General features: G+C 48.9%; 1 protein-coding gene across 1 annotated transcript in view; it reads right to left on the reverse strand.

The window, feature by feature from the left end:
• Window positions 1–56: 56 nt before the first annotated feature.
• The window catches only part of LOC139387566 (retinal-specific phospholipid-transporting ATPase ABCA4-like), a 151176-nt gene continuing 134460 nt past the window's right edge, over window positions 57–16772 (reverse strand). Inside the window, exons 48-52 of the mRNA XM_071133892.1 lie at window positions 16534–16668; window positions 14990–15093; window positions 13311–13403; window positions 6672–6921; window positions 57–2424 (exon numbers count right to left, since the gene is read on the reverse strand). Coding sequence (XP_070989993.1) covers window positions 2272–2424; window positions 6672–6921; window positions 13311–13403; window positions 14990–15093; window positions 16534–16668 — 735 coding nt within the window. The 3' untranslated portion in view covers window positions 57–2271. The remainder of the gene's footprint in view (window positions 2425–6671; window positions 6922–13310; window positions 13404–14989; window positions 15094–16533; window positions 16669–16772) is intronic.

A 16772-nucleotide genomic window follows, 5' to 3' on the forward strand; every position in this document is an offset into this window, starting at 1 on the left:
CAGGGATGGGCAACTGGCAGCCCGCGAGGGGCCCCTTTTGAAGGCCCTCGATGGAGGGTGGAGGGTGGGTGGGGGGTGGGGGTAGAATGCACAAGGTGCCATTTTGAAATGTGGTTGTACATCAGCAGTTTTTCTCTTGTTTTCTCTTTATATATCACAGTTGGAATGTCAGCCAAAACAAATTTGATTAGTAAATTAGTCTAGCGGCCAGCTATAAACAAAAGGTAGTGATCATGGTGGAATCACCGGCCGGGAGGGGGGGGGGGGGGCATTTGATTTTGTTGGTCAGCCTCACATTTCTCCATCCTATAGAAAAATGCGTAGAATTAAAGGAAATGTGTTAGAAAATAGCCAAATCTGCTCTCTGTCGCAATGGTCAAAATTTGTAGAATTGCAAAATACTTGATTTAAAACAGCAAAATGTTCTTTACATCCAATGGCAAAATGTGTAGAATATATAAACCAAGCAAGATATTTCTACATTATTTGAACGGCTATGTAAATGAGCTAAGCATTATTAGTCGTTTTTGGTATATAAATGTGGGTATACAGACCCGCCAGCCACTATGGCCCCTCATAATGACTTCAGATTGTTTTGTGGCTCCCAACCCCGTCGAAGTTGCCCGTCTCTGATCGTAGGAAATGGAAGCGTAAATCCAAAGCGTCTTCTTGATTAGAAACAGCATTTGTAACATGTTAAACACAATTATCATGACATTTCAAATGACAAACTGAAAATGACATGAAGTTTCAAAAACAACAACAAAAAAGGTAACAATAAAATAAAATATATATTTTGCGGTTTGTTTGTTACGTTGTGTTTGAGTCCACTACAACAGGAGTGAAAGCCTATATCATATATGTGCAGGCTTTCATTCCAGCCAAGCAGAAACTCACCTGATTGTGTGGTTAGAGTGTTGGGCCAGTCACCGAAAAGTTGCTAGATCAAATCCCTGAGTTGACAAGGTACAAATCTGTTGTTCTGCCCCTGAACAAGGCAGTTAACCCACTGTTCCTAGGCGGTCGGTCATTAAGAATTTGTTCTTAACTGATTTGCCTAGTTAAATAAAAGGTAAAATTACATTGTTCCCCTGCCCTATACATTAGGTGAGCATACAAAGCTGTGCTTAGGATATGACATCTGAAACCTTACCTCTTCAAAGTGTGTATCTTAAATAATCCCACACCAACCCACCTCCCTACCAGCACTGATAGCTACCTTGAGGGGTGAAAAAATGTACTTATTATGATTGTGGTTGTCTCACTTAGCTCTCTGTAAGTCTCTCTGGATAAGAGCGTCTGCTAAATGACTAACAGAATATGTCCTAAAGTGATGAAAATGGCAAAACACATATATAAGCCAGGCAAGATTTTTTTTCTACATTATTTGAAAGGCTATATAAATTATCTAAGCATTATTATTAGTTTTGGTCTATAAATGTCAGTGTAAATGCAGCGCCATCTTGTGGTCCCGTATTGATACTGCGTAATAACAAAACAAAACAAAATAGGGACCTATTCTCTGTGTAGGTGTGTTTAGTTGAAGAGGAAGCAGCCCCCTCATAAACCAAGGGAGCTGCTTCCTCTTCAATGAACACATGAAAAGGAGATGAGGCGAGGAAGCCGCCCCCTCATAAACCAAGGGAGCTGCTTCCTCTTCAATGAACACATGAAAAGGAGATGAGGCGAGGAAGCCGCCCCCTCATAAACCAAGGGAGCAGCTTCCTCTTCAATGAACACGTGAAAAGGAGCCAAACTATTGAGATCCTGGTGTGTTTGAGGAGCTATCTGCTGTCAACTGACGTCTGTGTCCTGCAAACGTGACCTCTTCTTGACTTTTGGCAGCCATTTTACACAATGCACAATCAACAGGCAAAAATATGACTTCCAAAGCCTAAGGAACATATTCCAAACATAATTCATGAATCTAACCATAATTTGAAAATGTTTTCATAATACTGCCAGTGTGCCTGTGCATGTCTAGCTATTACAATGGAGAGGCAGGGGAGCCTAGTGGTTAGAGTTTAATAAGGGCAGCAGGTAGCCTAGTGCTTAGAGTGTTGGACTAATAACCGAAAGGTTCAAATCCCCAAGCTGACAAGGTACAAATCTGTCGTTCTGCCCCCTGAACAAGACAGTTAACCCACTGTTCCTAGGCTGTCATTGAAAACTGACTTAAGGTAAAAATAAACAATACATTTTGTCGGTTTTCTGCATTAAACATTTTGACAATACATTCCGTTAGGAAGTCATATTTTCACAGATTAACTTTCAAGTTTTAGTTTGTCTTCTGGTTTTTATCTTGATGGGGGAGACCTTGCGTTTGGTGGGGACATTTTGTTTTTCATTGCGCGCGTTGACTGCTCGGGGTTGTAAAACGTCCTCGTCCTCTCCTGCCTGCTGCTTAGCAAAGTTCACAAACACCTGGAGAACAGAGAGAGGAAAACCCATTACTATCAACACAATGTCAATGAAAACACTGATGTTCTATAAAAGTACTTTATAATCGTATATTCACGACAGCTATTTCTCTCGCTGCTTGCCGAGTACGGTACCATCAATTTGTACTCAAGGATGTTCTGTATTCAAGTCTTAATCTCTCATAATAAATCCTCCTGAAGTCAGACGCCTTCCTGGCTGTGTTTGATGAGGTCATATTGCTGCGTCTATCCTTAAACATTGCCATGCTCATTACCACCTGTCGTGTGGTCAGTGAAACACTCAGTTGCTTGTCTTTAAACCTAAATCCTAAACACCTCATCCCTAATCTTAACACCAGCCCTATAATTACCTGATCTAGTGTAGTCTGATACTAAATCCCAAACACCTAATCCCTAATCTTAACACCAGACCTATAGTTACCCGATCTAGTGTAGTCTGATAGACAGAGTATTCACCTGATGTAACGGTTTTCTGTATGAGAAGGAGAGTCGGACCAAAATGCGGAGTGTAGATTGCAATCCATGTTTATTGTGACTATAGCAACACGAATCTAAATACAAACAGTGCAAAATAATAAACGTAATGAAAACCGAAACAGCCTAAACTGGTGCAAACTAACACTAAGGACAATCACCCACAAACACACAGTGAAACCCAGGCTACCTAAATATGGTTCCCAATCAGAGACAATGACTAACACCTGCCTCTGATTGAGAACCATATCAGGCCAGACATAGAAATAGACAAACAAGACATCCAACATAGAATGCCCACCCAGTTCACGTCCTGACCAACACTAAAACAAGGAAAACACACACGAACGATGGTCAGAACGTGACAGTACCCCCCCTCCAAGGTGCGGACTCCGGACGCACAACTTAAACCTATGGGGGAGGGTGTGGGTGGGCATCTGTCCGCGGTGGCGGCTCTGGCGCTGGACGTGGACCCCACTCCATAACAGTTTTAGTCCACCTCCTTAGCGTCCCTAGATAGGTTACCCTCCTTAAAGACCGCTCGGGACAGAGGGGCAGCTCGGGACAGAGGTAGCTCAGGACTGATGGGTAGCTCAGCACTGAGAGGAAGCTCAGCACTGAGAGGAAGCTCAGCACTGAGAGGAAGCTCAGGCAGGTGGTTGGATCCGGCAGATCCTGGCTGGCTGGCGGTTCTGGAAGATCCTGGCTGACTGGCGGATCCGGAAGAGTCTGGTCGACTGGCAGATCTGGAAGAGTCTGGTCGACTGGCAGATCTGGAAGAGTCTGGTCGACTGGCAGATCTGGAAGAGTCTGGTCGACTGGCAGATCTGGAAGAGTCTGGTCGACTGGCAGATCTGGAAGAGTCTGGTCGACTGGCAGATCTGGAAGAGTCTGGTCGACTGGCTGCTCTGGCTGCTCCATGCTGACTGGCTGCTCCATGATGACTGGCAGCTCTGGCTGCTCCATGCTGACTGGCTGCTCCATGCTGACTGGCAGCTCTGGCTGCTCCATGCTGACTGGCTGCTCTGGCTGCTCCATGCTGACTGGCTGCTCCATGCTGACTGGCGGCCCTGGCTGCTCCATGCTGACTGGCGGCCCTGGCTGCTCCATGCTGACTGGCGGCCCTGGCTGCTCCATGCTGACTGGCGGCCCTGACTGCTCCATGCTGACTGGCGGCCCTGGCTGCTCCATACTGACTGGCGGCCCTGGCTGCTCCATGCTAACTGGCAGCTCTGGCGGCTCCTTGCAGACTGGCAGCTCTGGCGGCTCCTTGCAGACTGGCAGCTTTGGCGGCATCCTGCAGAAAGGCAGCTCTGGCGGCTCCTTGCAGACTGGCAGCTCCTTGCAGACTGGCAGCTCTATGCAGACTGGCAGCTCCTTGCAGACTGGCAGCTCCTTGCAGACTGGCAGCTCCTTGCAGACTGGCAGCTCTATGCAGACTGGCAGCTCCTTGCAGACTGACAGCTCTATGCAGACTGGCAGTTCTGAACAGGCGGGAGACTCCGGCAGCGCTGTAGAGAAGGAAGGCTCTAACAGCGCTAAACAGGCGGGAGACTCCGACAGCGCTGGAGAGGAGGAAGGCTCTGGCAGCGCTGGACAGGCGAGGCGCACTGTAGGCCTGATGCGTGGTGCTGGCACTGGTGGTACTGGGCCGAGGACACGCACAGGAAGCCTGGTGCGGGGAGCTGCTACCGGAGGGCTGGGGTGTGGAGGTGGTACTGGAAAAACCGGACCGTGCAGGCGCACTGGAGCTCTTGAGCACCGAGCCTGCCCAACCTTACCTGGTTGAATGCTCACGGTCGCCCTGCCAGTGCGGCGAGGTGGAATAGCCCGCACTGGGCTATGCAGGCGAACCGGAGACACCGAGCGCAAGGCTGGTGCCATGTAAGCCGGCCCAAGGAGACGCACTGGGGACCAGCTGCGTAGAGCCGGCTTCATGGCATTAGGCTCGACGCTCAATCTAGCCCGGCCGACACGCGGAGCTGGAATATACCGCACCGGGCTATGCACCCGCACTGGAGACACCGTGCGCACCACTGCATAACACGGTGCCTGTCCGGTCTCTCTAGCCCCCCGGTAAGCACAGGGAGTCTGCCCAGGTTTCCTACCTGGCGTAGCCATACTCCCTGTTAGCCCCCCCCCCAAGAAATTTTTGGGGCTGCCTCTCAGGCTTCCATCCGCTACGTCGTGCTGCCTCCTCATATCTACGCCTCTCAGCTTTCGCCGCCTCCAGTTCTTCCTTGGGGCGGCGATATTCTCCAGGCTGAGCCCAGGGTCCTTTACCGTCCAGTTCCTCCTCCCATGTCCATTTCCCCAGGTGGTGCAGCCTCTCCCACTGCAGCTGCTCCTGCTGCTGCTGCCTCTGTTCCTTCTCCTGCTGCACCTTGGTGCGGCTACACTCCCCTGGTTTAGCCCAGGGTCCTCTCCCGTCGAGGATTTCCTCCCATGTCCAGAAATCCTTACTATGTATCTCCTCGCGCTGCTCCTGCCTGTTGACACGCTGCTTGGTCCTTTTGTGGTGGGTGATTCTGTAACGGTTTTCTGTATGAGAAGGAGAGTCGGACCAAAATGCGGCGTGTAGATTGCATCCATGTTTATTGTGACTATAGCAACACGAATCTAAATACAAACAGTGCAAAATAATAAACGTAATGAAAACCGAAACAGCCTAAACTGGTGCAAACTAACACTAAGGACAATCACCCACAAACACACAGTGAAACCCAGGCTACCTAAATATGGTTCCCAATCAGAGACAATGACTAACACCTGCCTCTGATTGAGAACCATATCAGGCCAGACATAGAAATAGACAAACAAGACATCCAACATAGAATGCCCACCCAGTTCACGTCCTGACCAACACTAAAACAAGGAAAACACACACGAACGATGGTCAGAACGTGACACCTGATCTAGTGTAGTCTGATAGACAGAGTACTCACCTGATCTAGTGTAGTCTGATAGACGGAGTATTCACCTGATCTAGTGTAGTCTGATAGACAGAGTACTCACCTGATCTAGTGTAGTCTGATAGACAGAGTACTCACCTGATCTAGTGTAGTCTGATAGACAGAGTACTCACCGGATCTAGTGTAGTCTGATAGACAGAGTACTCACCTGATCTAGTGTAGTCTGATAGACAGAGTACTCACCTGATCTAGTGTAGTCTGATAGACAGAGTACTCACCTGATCTAGTGTAGTCTGATAGACGGAGTATTCACCTGATCTAGTGTGGTCTGATAGACGGAGTATTCACCTGATCTAGTGTGGTCTGATTGAGTATTCACCTGATCTAGTGTGGTCTGATTGAGTATTCACCTGATCTAGTGTGGTCTGATAGACGGAGTATTCACCTGATCTAGTGTGGTCTGATTGAGTATTCACCTGATCTAGTGTGGTCTGATAGACAGAGTAGTTATCTGATCTAGTGTGGTCTGAAAGAGCAGTCACCTGATCTAGTGTAGTCTGATACACAGAGTTGTCACATGATCTAGTGTAGTCTGACGGAGCAGTTACCTGATTTAGTGAGGTCTTATAGAGTAGTCACCTGATATAGTGTATTCTGACAGAGTAGTCACCCGATCTAGTGTAGTCTGACAGACAGAGTAGTAGCCTGATCTAGTGTGGTCTGATAGATGGAGTAGTCACCTCATCTAGTGTAGTCTGATGAGGGAGTAGAAAGCTGATCTAATGGAGTCTGATAGATGGAGTAGTCACCTGATCTAGTGTAGTCTGATAAACAGAGTAGTTACCTGATCTAGTGTAGTCTGTGATACAGAGTAATCCTCTATATTGAGTTTGTCCTTGTTGGCGACCACCAGCTGGAAGATCCTAGCGAGGGAGGAGGAGGCGATCTCATACTGCAGAGTGTTGTAGTGCTTCTCTCTCTGGACACACCCTGGGAAGCTGCTCTCCATGAAGCTCTCTGCTGGACCCAGCTCTGGAGATACGCCTGCTTTAGCTGCCTTTACCTTCATGGTCACCACGTAGCCATCACCAAACCTGGAGAGCAGAGGGAGAGTGAGAGAGAGGTCACCATGTAGCCATCACCAAACCTGGAGAGCAGAGGGAGAGAGAGAGAGAGGTCACCATGTAGCCATCACCAAAACTGGAGAGCAGAGGGAGAGAGAGAGAAAGGTCACCATGTAGCCATCACCAAAACTGGAGAGGAGAGGGGGAGAGAGAGGTCACCATGTAGCCATCACCAAACCTGGAGAGCAGAGGGAGAGAGAGAGAGGTCACCACATAGCCATCACCAAACCTGGAGAGGAGAGGGAGGTCACCATGTAGCCATCACCAAACCTGGAGAGGAGAGGGAGATCACCATGTAGCTATCACCAAACCTGGAGAGGGAGAGAGAGAGAGGTCACCATGTAGCCATCACCAAACCTGGAGAGGAAAGGGAGAGAGAGAGAGGTCACCACGTAGCCATCACCAAACCTGGAGAGGAAAGGGAGAGAGAGAGAGGTCACCACGTAGCTATCACCAAACCTGGAGAGGAGAGAGAGAGAGGTCACCACGTAGCCATCACCAAACCTGGAGAGGAGAGGGAGAGAGAGGTCACCATGTAGCCATCACCAAACCTGGAGAGGAGAGGGAGGTCACCACGTAGCCATCACCAAACCTGGAGAGGAGAGGGAGAGAAACAGGTCATCACGTAGCCATCACCAAACCTGGAGAGGGAGAGAAACAGGTCACCACGTAACCATCACCAAACCTGGAGAGGAGAGGGAGAGGTCACCATGTAGCCATCACCAAACCTGGAAAGGAGAGAGAGAGAGAGACGGTGGGAGTAAGTCAGGTGCCCATGAATAGACCAACAGGTGTGATTGATGAATGAAATAGGTATTAAACTGTTTACAACACAGAAAACAGCAGTTAACTTATCCATCGTCACCACTTTTGTTTAAGTCAGTAGACATTTAGAAATATCTTGAATAATACAATACAAGTATCATGACGTTAACTTTTACAAACCTGTGTTTTTCCACTGGGGGCTTCAAATCCTACGATGTCTTTCTACTCAAAACCACAATTCATTTGATTCATTTAATTGAAACAATTCAAAAGTGTGTCACCCTGCCTCTGTTTTGGTAAACAGCTAAGGGATGGGACTGGAGAAATGTAACCCACTCAAATTCGTAGACAAAGCAATGGATGCAAGGACTGACCATCCATGATATAAAAATGATAGTTTTAAGCATGTTTTGGTTTACATTGTTAACAAACATTGTAGTAAAACAGGCTCATCATTTGGGTTCTGATGGGGTACGACAGTTGAACTAAGCTCATGAGACATTTATAATTTATATTTATTCTTCAACAATCAATGGATTATTAATTTATTAATTTATAAATCCAAAGACTGATGTATCAACTAAGGACTCTAGCTTCAAAGTATTCAATAATGTGTATTTGGTATGGAATCAAGGCATCAGAATGCACCTGAGAACACCAGAATAGAGCTCCCATAATTCACCATACTCTCCCAGCCCGGGAACTCCCTGGCTGGCTACATCACCATACTCTCCCAGCCCAGATCTCCCTGGCTGGCTACTTCACCATACTCTCCCAGCACGGAACTCCCTGGCTGGCTACATCACCATACTCTCCCAGCCCAGATCTCCCTGGCTGGCTACTTCACCATGCTCTCCCAGCCCAGAACTCCCTGGCTGGCTACATCACCATACTCTCCCAGCCCGGGAACTCCCTGGCTGGCTACATCACCATACTCTCCCAGCCCAGATCTCCCTGGCTGGCTACTTCACCATACTCTCCCAGCACGGAACTCCCTGGCTGGCTACATCACCATACTCTCCCAGCCCGGAACTCCCTGGCTGGCTACATCACCATACTCTCCCAGCCCGGATCTCCCTGGCTGGCTACATCACCATACTCTCCCAGCCCGGATCTCCCTGGCTGGCTACATCACCATACTCTCCCAGCCCAGAACTCCCTGGCTGGCTACATCAACATACTCTCCCAGCCCCCAACTCCCTGGCTGGCTACTTCACCATACTCTCCCAGCCCCCAACTCCCTGGCTGGCTACATCCCCATACTCTCCCAGCCCAGAACTCCCTGGCTGGCTACATCACCATACTCTCCCAGCCCATAACTCCCTGGCTGGCTACATCACCATACTCTCCCAGCCCGGGAACTCCCTGGCTGGCTACATCACCATACTCTCCCAGCCCAGATCTCCCTGGCTGGCTACATCACCATACTCTCCCAGCCCCCAACTCCCTGGCTGGCTACATCACCATACTCTCCCAGCCCGGATCTCCCTGGCTGGCTACTTCACCATGCTCTCCCAGCCCAGAACTCCCTGGCTGGCTACATCACCATACTCTCCCAGCCCGGATCTCCCTGGCTGGCTACATCACCATACTCTCCCAGCCCGGATTTCCCTGGCTGGCTACATCACCATACTCTCCCAGCCCATAACTCCCTGGCTGGCTACATCACCATACTCTCCCAGCCCAGAACTCCCTGGCTGGCTACATCACCATACTCTCCCAGCCCCCAACTCCCTGGCTGGCTACTTCACCATACTCTCCCAGCCCCCAACTCCCTGGCTGGCTACATCCCCATACTCTCCCAGCCCAGAACTCCCTGGCTGGCTACATCACCATACTCTCCCAGCCCGGGAACTCCCTGGCTGGCTACATCACCATACTCTCCCAGCCCGGGAACTCCCTGGCTGGCTACATCACCATACTCTCCCAGCCCAGATCTCCCTGGCTGGCTACATCACCATACTCTCCCAGCCCCCAACTCCCTGGCTGGCTACATCACCATACTCTCCCAGCCCCCAACTCCCTGGCTGGCTACATCACCATACTCTCCCAGCCCGGATCTCCCTGGCTGGCTACTTCACCATGCTCTCCCAGCCCAGAACTCCCTGGCTGGCTACATCACCATACTCTCCCAGCCCGGATCTCCCTGGCTGGCTACATCACCATACTCTCCCAGCCCGGATCTCCCTGGCTGGCTACATCACCATACTCTCCCAGCCCATAACTCCCTGGCTGGCTACATCACCATACTCTCCCAGCCCAGATCTCCCTGGCTGGCTACATCACCATACTCTCCCAGCCCATAACTCCCTGGCTGGCTACATCACCATACTCTCCCAGCCCGGAACTCCCTGGCTGGCTACATCACCATACTCTCCCAGCCCGGATCTCCCTGGCTGGCTACATCACCATACTCTCCCAGCCCGGATCTCCCTGGCTGGCTACATCACCATACTCTCCCAGCCCAGAACTCCCTGGCTGGCTACATCACCATACTCTCCCAGCCCCCAACTCCCTGGCTGGCTACTTCACCATACTCTCCCAGCCCCCAACTCCCTGGCTGGCTACATCCCCATACTCTCCCAGCCCAGAACTCCCTGGCTGGCTACATCACCATACTCTCCCAGCCCAGAACTCCCTGGCTGGCTACATCACCATACTCTCCCAGCCCGGGAACTCCCTGGCTGGCTACATCACCATACTCTCCCAGCCCAGATCTCCCTGGCTGGCTACATCACCATACTCTCCCAGCCCCCAACTCCCTGGCTGGCTACATCACCATACTCTCCCAGCCCCCAACTCCCTGGCTGGCTACATCACCATACTCTCCCAGCCCGGATCTCCCTGGCTGGCTACTTCACCATGCTCTCCCAGCCCAGAACTCCCTGGCTGGCTACATCACCATACTCTCCCAGCCCGGATCTCCCTGGCTGGCTACATCACCATACTCTCCCAGCCCGGATCTTCCTGGCTGGCTACATCACCATACTCTCCCAGCCCATAACTCCCTGGCTGGCTACATCACCATACTCTCCCAGCCCAGATCTCCCTGGCTGGCTACATCACCATACTCTCCCAGCCCATAACTCCCTGGCTGGCTACATCACCATACTCTCCCAGCCCCCAACTCCCTGGCTGGCTACATCACCATACTCTCCCAGCCCCCAACTCCCTGGCTGGCTACTTCACCATACTCTCCCAGCCCCCAACTCCCTGGCTGGCTACTTCACCATACTCTCCCAGCCCCCAACTCCCTGGCTGGCTACTTCACCATACTCTCCCAGCCCCCAACTCCCTGGCTGGCTACTTCACCATACTCTCCCAGCCCCCAACTCCCTGGCTGGCTACATCCCCATACTCTCCCAGCCCAGAACTCCCTGGCTGGCTACATCACCATACTCTCCCAGCCCAGAACTCCCTGGCTGGCTACATCACCATACTCTCCCAGCCCGGGAACTCCCTGGCTGGCTACATCACCATACTCTCCCAGCCCAGATCTCCCTGGCTGGCTACATCACCATACTCTCCCAGCCCCCAACTCCCTGGCTGGCTACATCACCATACTCTCCCAGCCCCCAACTCCCTGGCTGGCTACATCACCATACTCTCCCAGCCCGGATCTCCCTGGCTGGCTACTTCACCATGCTCTCCCAGCCCAGAACTCCCTGGCTGGCTACATCACCATACTCTCCCAGCCCGGATCTCCCTGGCTGGCTACATCACCATACTCTCCCAGCCCGGATCTCCCTGGCTGGCTACATCACCATACTCTCCCAGCCCAGAACTCCCTGGCTGGCTACATCACCATACTCTCCCAGCCCAGATCTCCCTGGCTGGCTACATCACCATACTCTCCCAGCCCATAACTCCCTGGCTGGCTACATCACCATACTCTCCCAGCCCCCAACTCCCTGGCTGGCTACTTCACCATACTCTCCCAGCCCCCAACTCCCTGGCTGGCTACTTCACCATACTCTCCCAGCCCCCAACTCCCTGGCTGGCTACTTCACCATACTCTCCCAGCCCCCAACTCCCTGGCTGGCTACTTCACCATACTCTCCCAGCCCCCAACTCCCTGGCTGGCTACTTCACCATACTCTCCCAGCCCCCAACTCCCTGGCTGGCTACATCCCCATACTCTCCCAGCCCAGAACTCCCTGGCTGGCTACATCACCATACTCTCCCAGCCCGGGAACTCCCTGGCTGGCTACATCACCATACTCTCCCAGCCCAGATCTCCCTGGCTGGCTACATCACCATACTCTCCCAGCCCCCTACTCCCTGGCTGGCTACATCACCATACTCTCCCAGCCCCCAACTCCCTGGCTGGCTACATCACCATACTCTCCCAGCCCGGATCTCCCTGGCTGGCTACTTCACCATGCTCTCCCAGCCCAGAACTCCCTGGCTGGCTACATCACCATACTCTCCCAGCCCGGATCTCCCTGGCTGGCTACATCACCATACTCTCCCAGCCCGGATCTCCCTGGCTGGCTACATCACCATACTCTCCCAGCCCATAACTCCCTGGCTGGCTACATCACCATACTCTCCCAGCCCAGATCTCCCTGGCTGGCTACATCACCATACTCTCCCAGCCCCCAACTCCCTGGCTGGCTACATCCCCATACTCTCCCAGCCCAGAACTCCCTGGCTGGCTACATCACCATACTCTCCCAGCCCGGATCTCCCTGGCTGGCTACTTCACCATGCTCTCCCAGCCCAGAACTCCCTGGCTGGCTACATCACCATACTCTCCCAGCCCGGATCTCCCTGGCTGGCTACATCACCATACTCTCCCAGCCCGGATCTCCCTGGCTGGCTACTTCACCATACTCTCCCAGCCCCCAACTCCCTGGCTGGCTACTTCACCATACTCTCCCAGCGCAGATCTCCCTGGCTGGCTCCTTTTATATTTGGCTGGTTAGTCCATGCACCACTTATTTTTAAAATTAGGAATCCAATGTGCCATTTGTTTATTTCTGTGTTTACGTGACTAATGCTACTACTTTTTGGAAAATGTGTTGTATAATTGTGATCAGTGACTCATTTAGATCTCGTCAAACCAAATGTGTTATTTTTCTTCTAATTTAATTTGAAATGATGTGATTGTTGTTAAATCTTCCTCTCTTTTTTTTATGGTCCTTCAAGACAGATAGGAACACTTGTCCAGGGACACGACCAGTAGGGACAGAGTCTGGGGAGTGATGGCTATACTGAGGCCAGTGCAGGATGAGTGCCTACGTTACATGGAAGACATAGTTTACTTGTATTTGAGGTGCTGTATGGTAACAGACCTACTTGTATTTGAGGTGCTGTATGGTAACAGACCTACTTGGATTTGAGGTGCTGTATGGTAACAGTATGGTACCAGACCTACTTGTATTTGAGGTGCTGTATGGTAACAGACTTACTTGTATTTTAGGTGCTGTATGGTAACAGTATGGTAACAGACTTACTTGTATTTGAGGTGCTGTATGGTAACAGAATGGTACCAGACTTACTTGTATTTGAGGTGCTGTATGGTAACAGAATGGTAACAGACTTACTTGTATTTGAGGTGCTGTATGGTAACAGAATGGTAACAGACTTACTTGTATTTGAGGTGCTGTATGGTCCCCAGACATTTGAAGGTGCCGTTGACCATGATGGCCAACCGAGTGCACAGAGCTTCACACTCCTCCATGCTGGGGAGACAGAGACAGACAGGCAGTCAACAGACAGAGACAGACAGGCAGTCAACAGACAGAGACAGACAGGCAGTCAACAGGCAGAGATAGACAGGCAGTCAACAGACATGCAGTCAACAGTCAGAGACAGACAGGCAGTCAACAGGCAGAGACAGACAGGCAGTCAACAGACAGGCAGTCAACAGGCAGAGACAGACAGGCAGTCAACAGGCAGAGACAGACAGGCAGTCAACAGACAGGCAGTCAACAGACAGAGACAGACAGGCAGTCAACAGGCAGAGACAGACAGGCAGTCAACAGACAGAGACAGACAGGCAGTCAACAGGCAGAGACAGACAGGCAGTCAACAGACAGGCAGTCAACAGGCAGAGACAGACAGGCAGTCAACAGACAGAGACAGACAGGCAGTCAACAGACAGAGACAGACATGCCGTCAAACAGAGACAGACAGACAGTCAACAGGCAGAGACAGAAAGGCAGTCAACATACAGAGACAGACAGGCAGTCAACAGACAGACAGGCAGTCAATAGACAGAGACAGACAGGCAGTCAACAGAGAGACAGACAGGCAGTCAACAGAGACAGACAGGCAGTCAACAGACAGAGACAGACAGGCAGTCAATAGACATGACATTACCCATGTGCACCGACATGACATGACCCATGTGTACTGACATTACCCATGTGCACTGACATGACATTACCCATGTGCACTGACATGACATTACCCATGTGTACTGACATGACATGACCCATGTGTACTGACATGACCCATGTGTACTGACATGACCCATGTGTACTGACATGACCCATGTGTACTGACATTACCCATGTGTACTGACATTACCCATGTGTACTGACATGACATTACCCATGTGTACTGACATGACATTACCCATGTGTACTGACATTACCCATGTGTACTGACATGACATTACCCATGTGTACTGACATGACATTACCCATGTGCACTGACATGACATGACCCATGTGTACTGACATGACATGACCCATGTGTACTGACATGACATTACCCATATGCACTGACATGACATTACCCATGTGCACTGACATGACATTACCCATGTGTACTGACATGACATTACCCATGTGTACTGACATGACCCATGTGTACTGACATGACCCATGTGTACTGACATGACCCATGTGTACTGACATGACCCATGTGTACTGACATGACATTACCCATGTGTACTGACATGACATTACCCATGTGTACTGACATTACCCATGTGTACTGACATGACATTACCCATGTGTACTGACATGACATTACCCATGTACTGACATGACATTACCCATGTGTACTGACATGACATTACCCATGTGTACTGACATGACATTACCCATTTGTACTGACATGACATTACCCATGTGTACTGACATGACATTACCCATGTGTACTGACATGACATTACCCATGTGTACCATGTTGCTATGTCTTGGACCAACACCAACAACACTAGTTCAGGTACAGTACTCCCATTGGACTGGACTTTTCTGGGAAGGTGTAGGGGAAGGGTGTGTGGGTATGTGTTTGTGGGGGAGGCTGGGAGGGGTACCTGTGTGATGTCAAAACCACGGCCCTCCCATCCTGGATGACACTCATAATGGCAGTCCACAGGAACCGTCGGGAGTGGGGGTCCATACCTGTAGTGGGTTCATCCTATAAGGATACACACACACACACACACACACACACACACACACACACACACACACACACACACAGTATATGTATAGTATATGTATAGTGTATGTATAGTATATGTATAGTATATATTTAGTATATGTATAGTTTATGTATAGTGTATGTATAGTGTATGTATAATGTATGTATAGTATATGTATAGTGCATGTATATTATATGTATAGTATATGTATAGTGTATGTATAGTGTATGTATTGTATATGTATAGTGTATGTATAGTATATGTATAGTGTATGTATAGTGTATGTATAGTATATGTAAATTATATGTATAGTATATGTATAGTGTATGTATAGTATATGTATAGTATATGTATAGTGTATGTATAGTATATGTATAGTATATGTATAGTGTATGTATAGTGTATGTATAGTATATGTATAGTATATGTATAGTGTATGTATGTATAGTATATGTATAGCGTATGTATGTATAGCGTATGTATAGTGTATAGTTTATAGTATATGTATAGTATAGTTTATAATATATGTATAGTATATATATAGTGTATGTATAGTGTATGTATATGTATAGTATATGTATAGTGTATGCATAGTATATGTATAGTGTATGTATAGTGTATGTATAGTGTACATATAGTATATGTATAGTGTATGTATATGTATAGTATATGTATAGTGTATTTATAGTATATGTATAGTATATGTATAGTATATGTATAGTATATGCATAGTATATGTATAGTATATGTATAGTGTATGTATAGTGTATGTATATGTATAGTATATGTATAATGTATGCATAGTATATGTATAGTGTATGTATAGTATATGTATAGTGTATGTATAGTGTATGTATAGTGTATGTATAGTATATGTATAGTATATGCATAGTATATGCATAGTATATGCATAGTGTATGTATAGTATATGTATAGTGTATGTATAGTATATGTATAGTGTATGTATAGTGTATGTATATGTATAGTATATGTATAGTATATGCATAGTATTTGTATAGTGTATGTATTGTATATGTATAGTGTATGTATAGTATATGTATAGTGTATGTATAGTGTATGTATAGTATATGTATAGTGTATGTATGTATAATGTCAATGTATAACACTTAGTCATAATGTAATGTTATCTAACTATTAGTTGTCCATATTGTCACAGGAAGGAAGTAATGAAACAACACACATCATGTCCAGCCTTCCTCTGCCTCTGGTCTGATTTCTAGGTCTTTTTGGTGCCCTACACAAGTGGACAAACATATCACCCACACACTGTCCAAAAGACAGGCACATGTGGGGAATTAATAAAGTCCCATGCCATTGGCTGACTCACCAGTATAACCAGCCAATCATAGCTGGTTGGGGAGCCTGCCCCGCCTTTTCAATGGTAGGGGTTAAACACTGATTGGTTGACTCACCAGTAGAACCAGGGCTGGGCAGCCAATCATAGCGATGGCTGTGGAGAGTTTCCTCTTGTTGCCTCCGCTGTATGTTCCTGCACAGCGACCAGCGTACTCTGATAGACCCAGCTTCTGGATGCCCCAATCTGCCACCTAGTGGGGAGACAGGAGAGGTGCAGAATGTGTTACAAACGCAAAGGGTAAAATACATGAATGTTAACACAAATACATACACACACATGCAGTATGCACATATA

The sequence above is a fragment of the Oncorhynchus clarkii genome, chromosome 28, assembly GCF_045791955.1.
Source record: "Oncorhynchus clarkii lewisi isolate Uvic-CL-2024 chromosome 28, UVic_Ocla_1.0, whole genome shotgun sequence".
Classification (NCBI taxonomy): domain Eukaryota; kingdom Metazoa; phylum Chordata; class Actinopteri; order Salmoniformes; family Salmonidae; genus Oncorhynchus; species Oncorhynchus clarkii.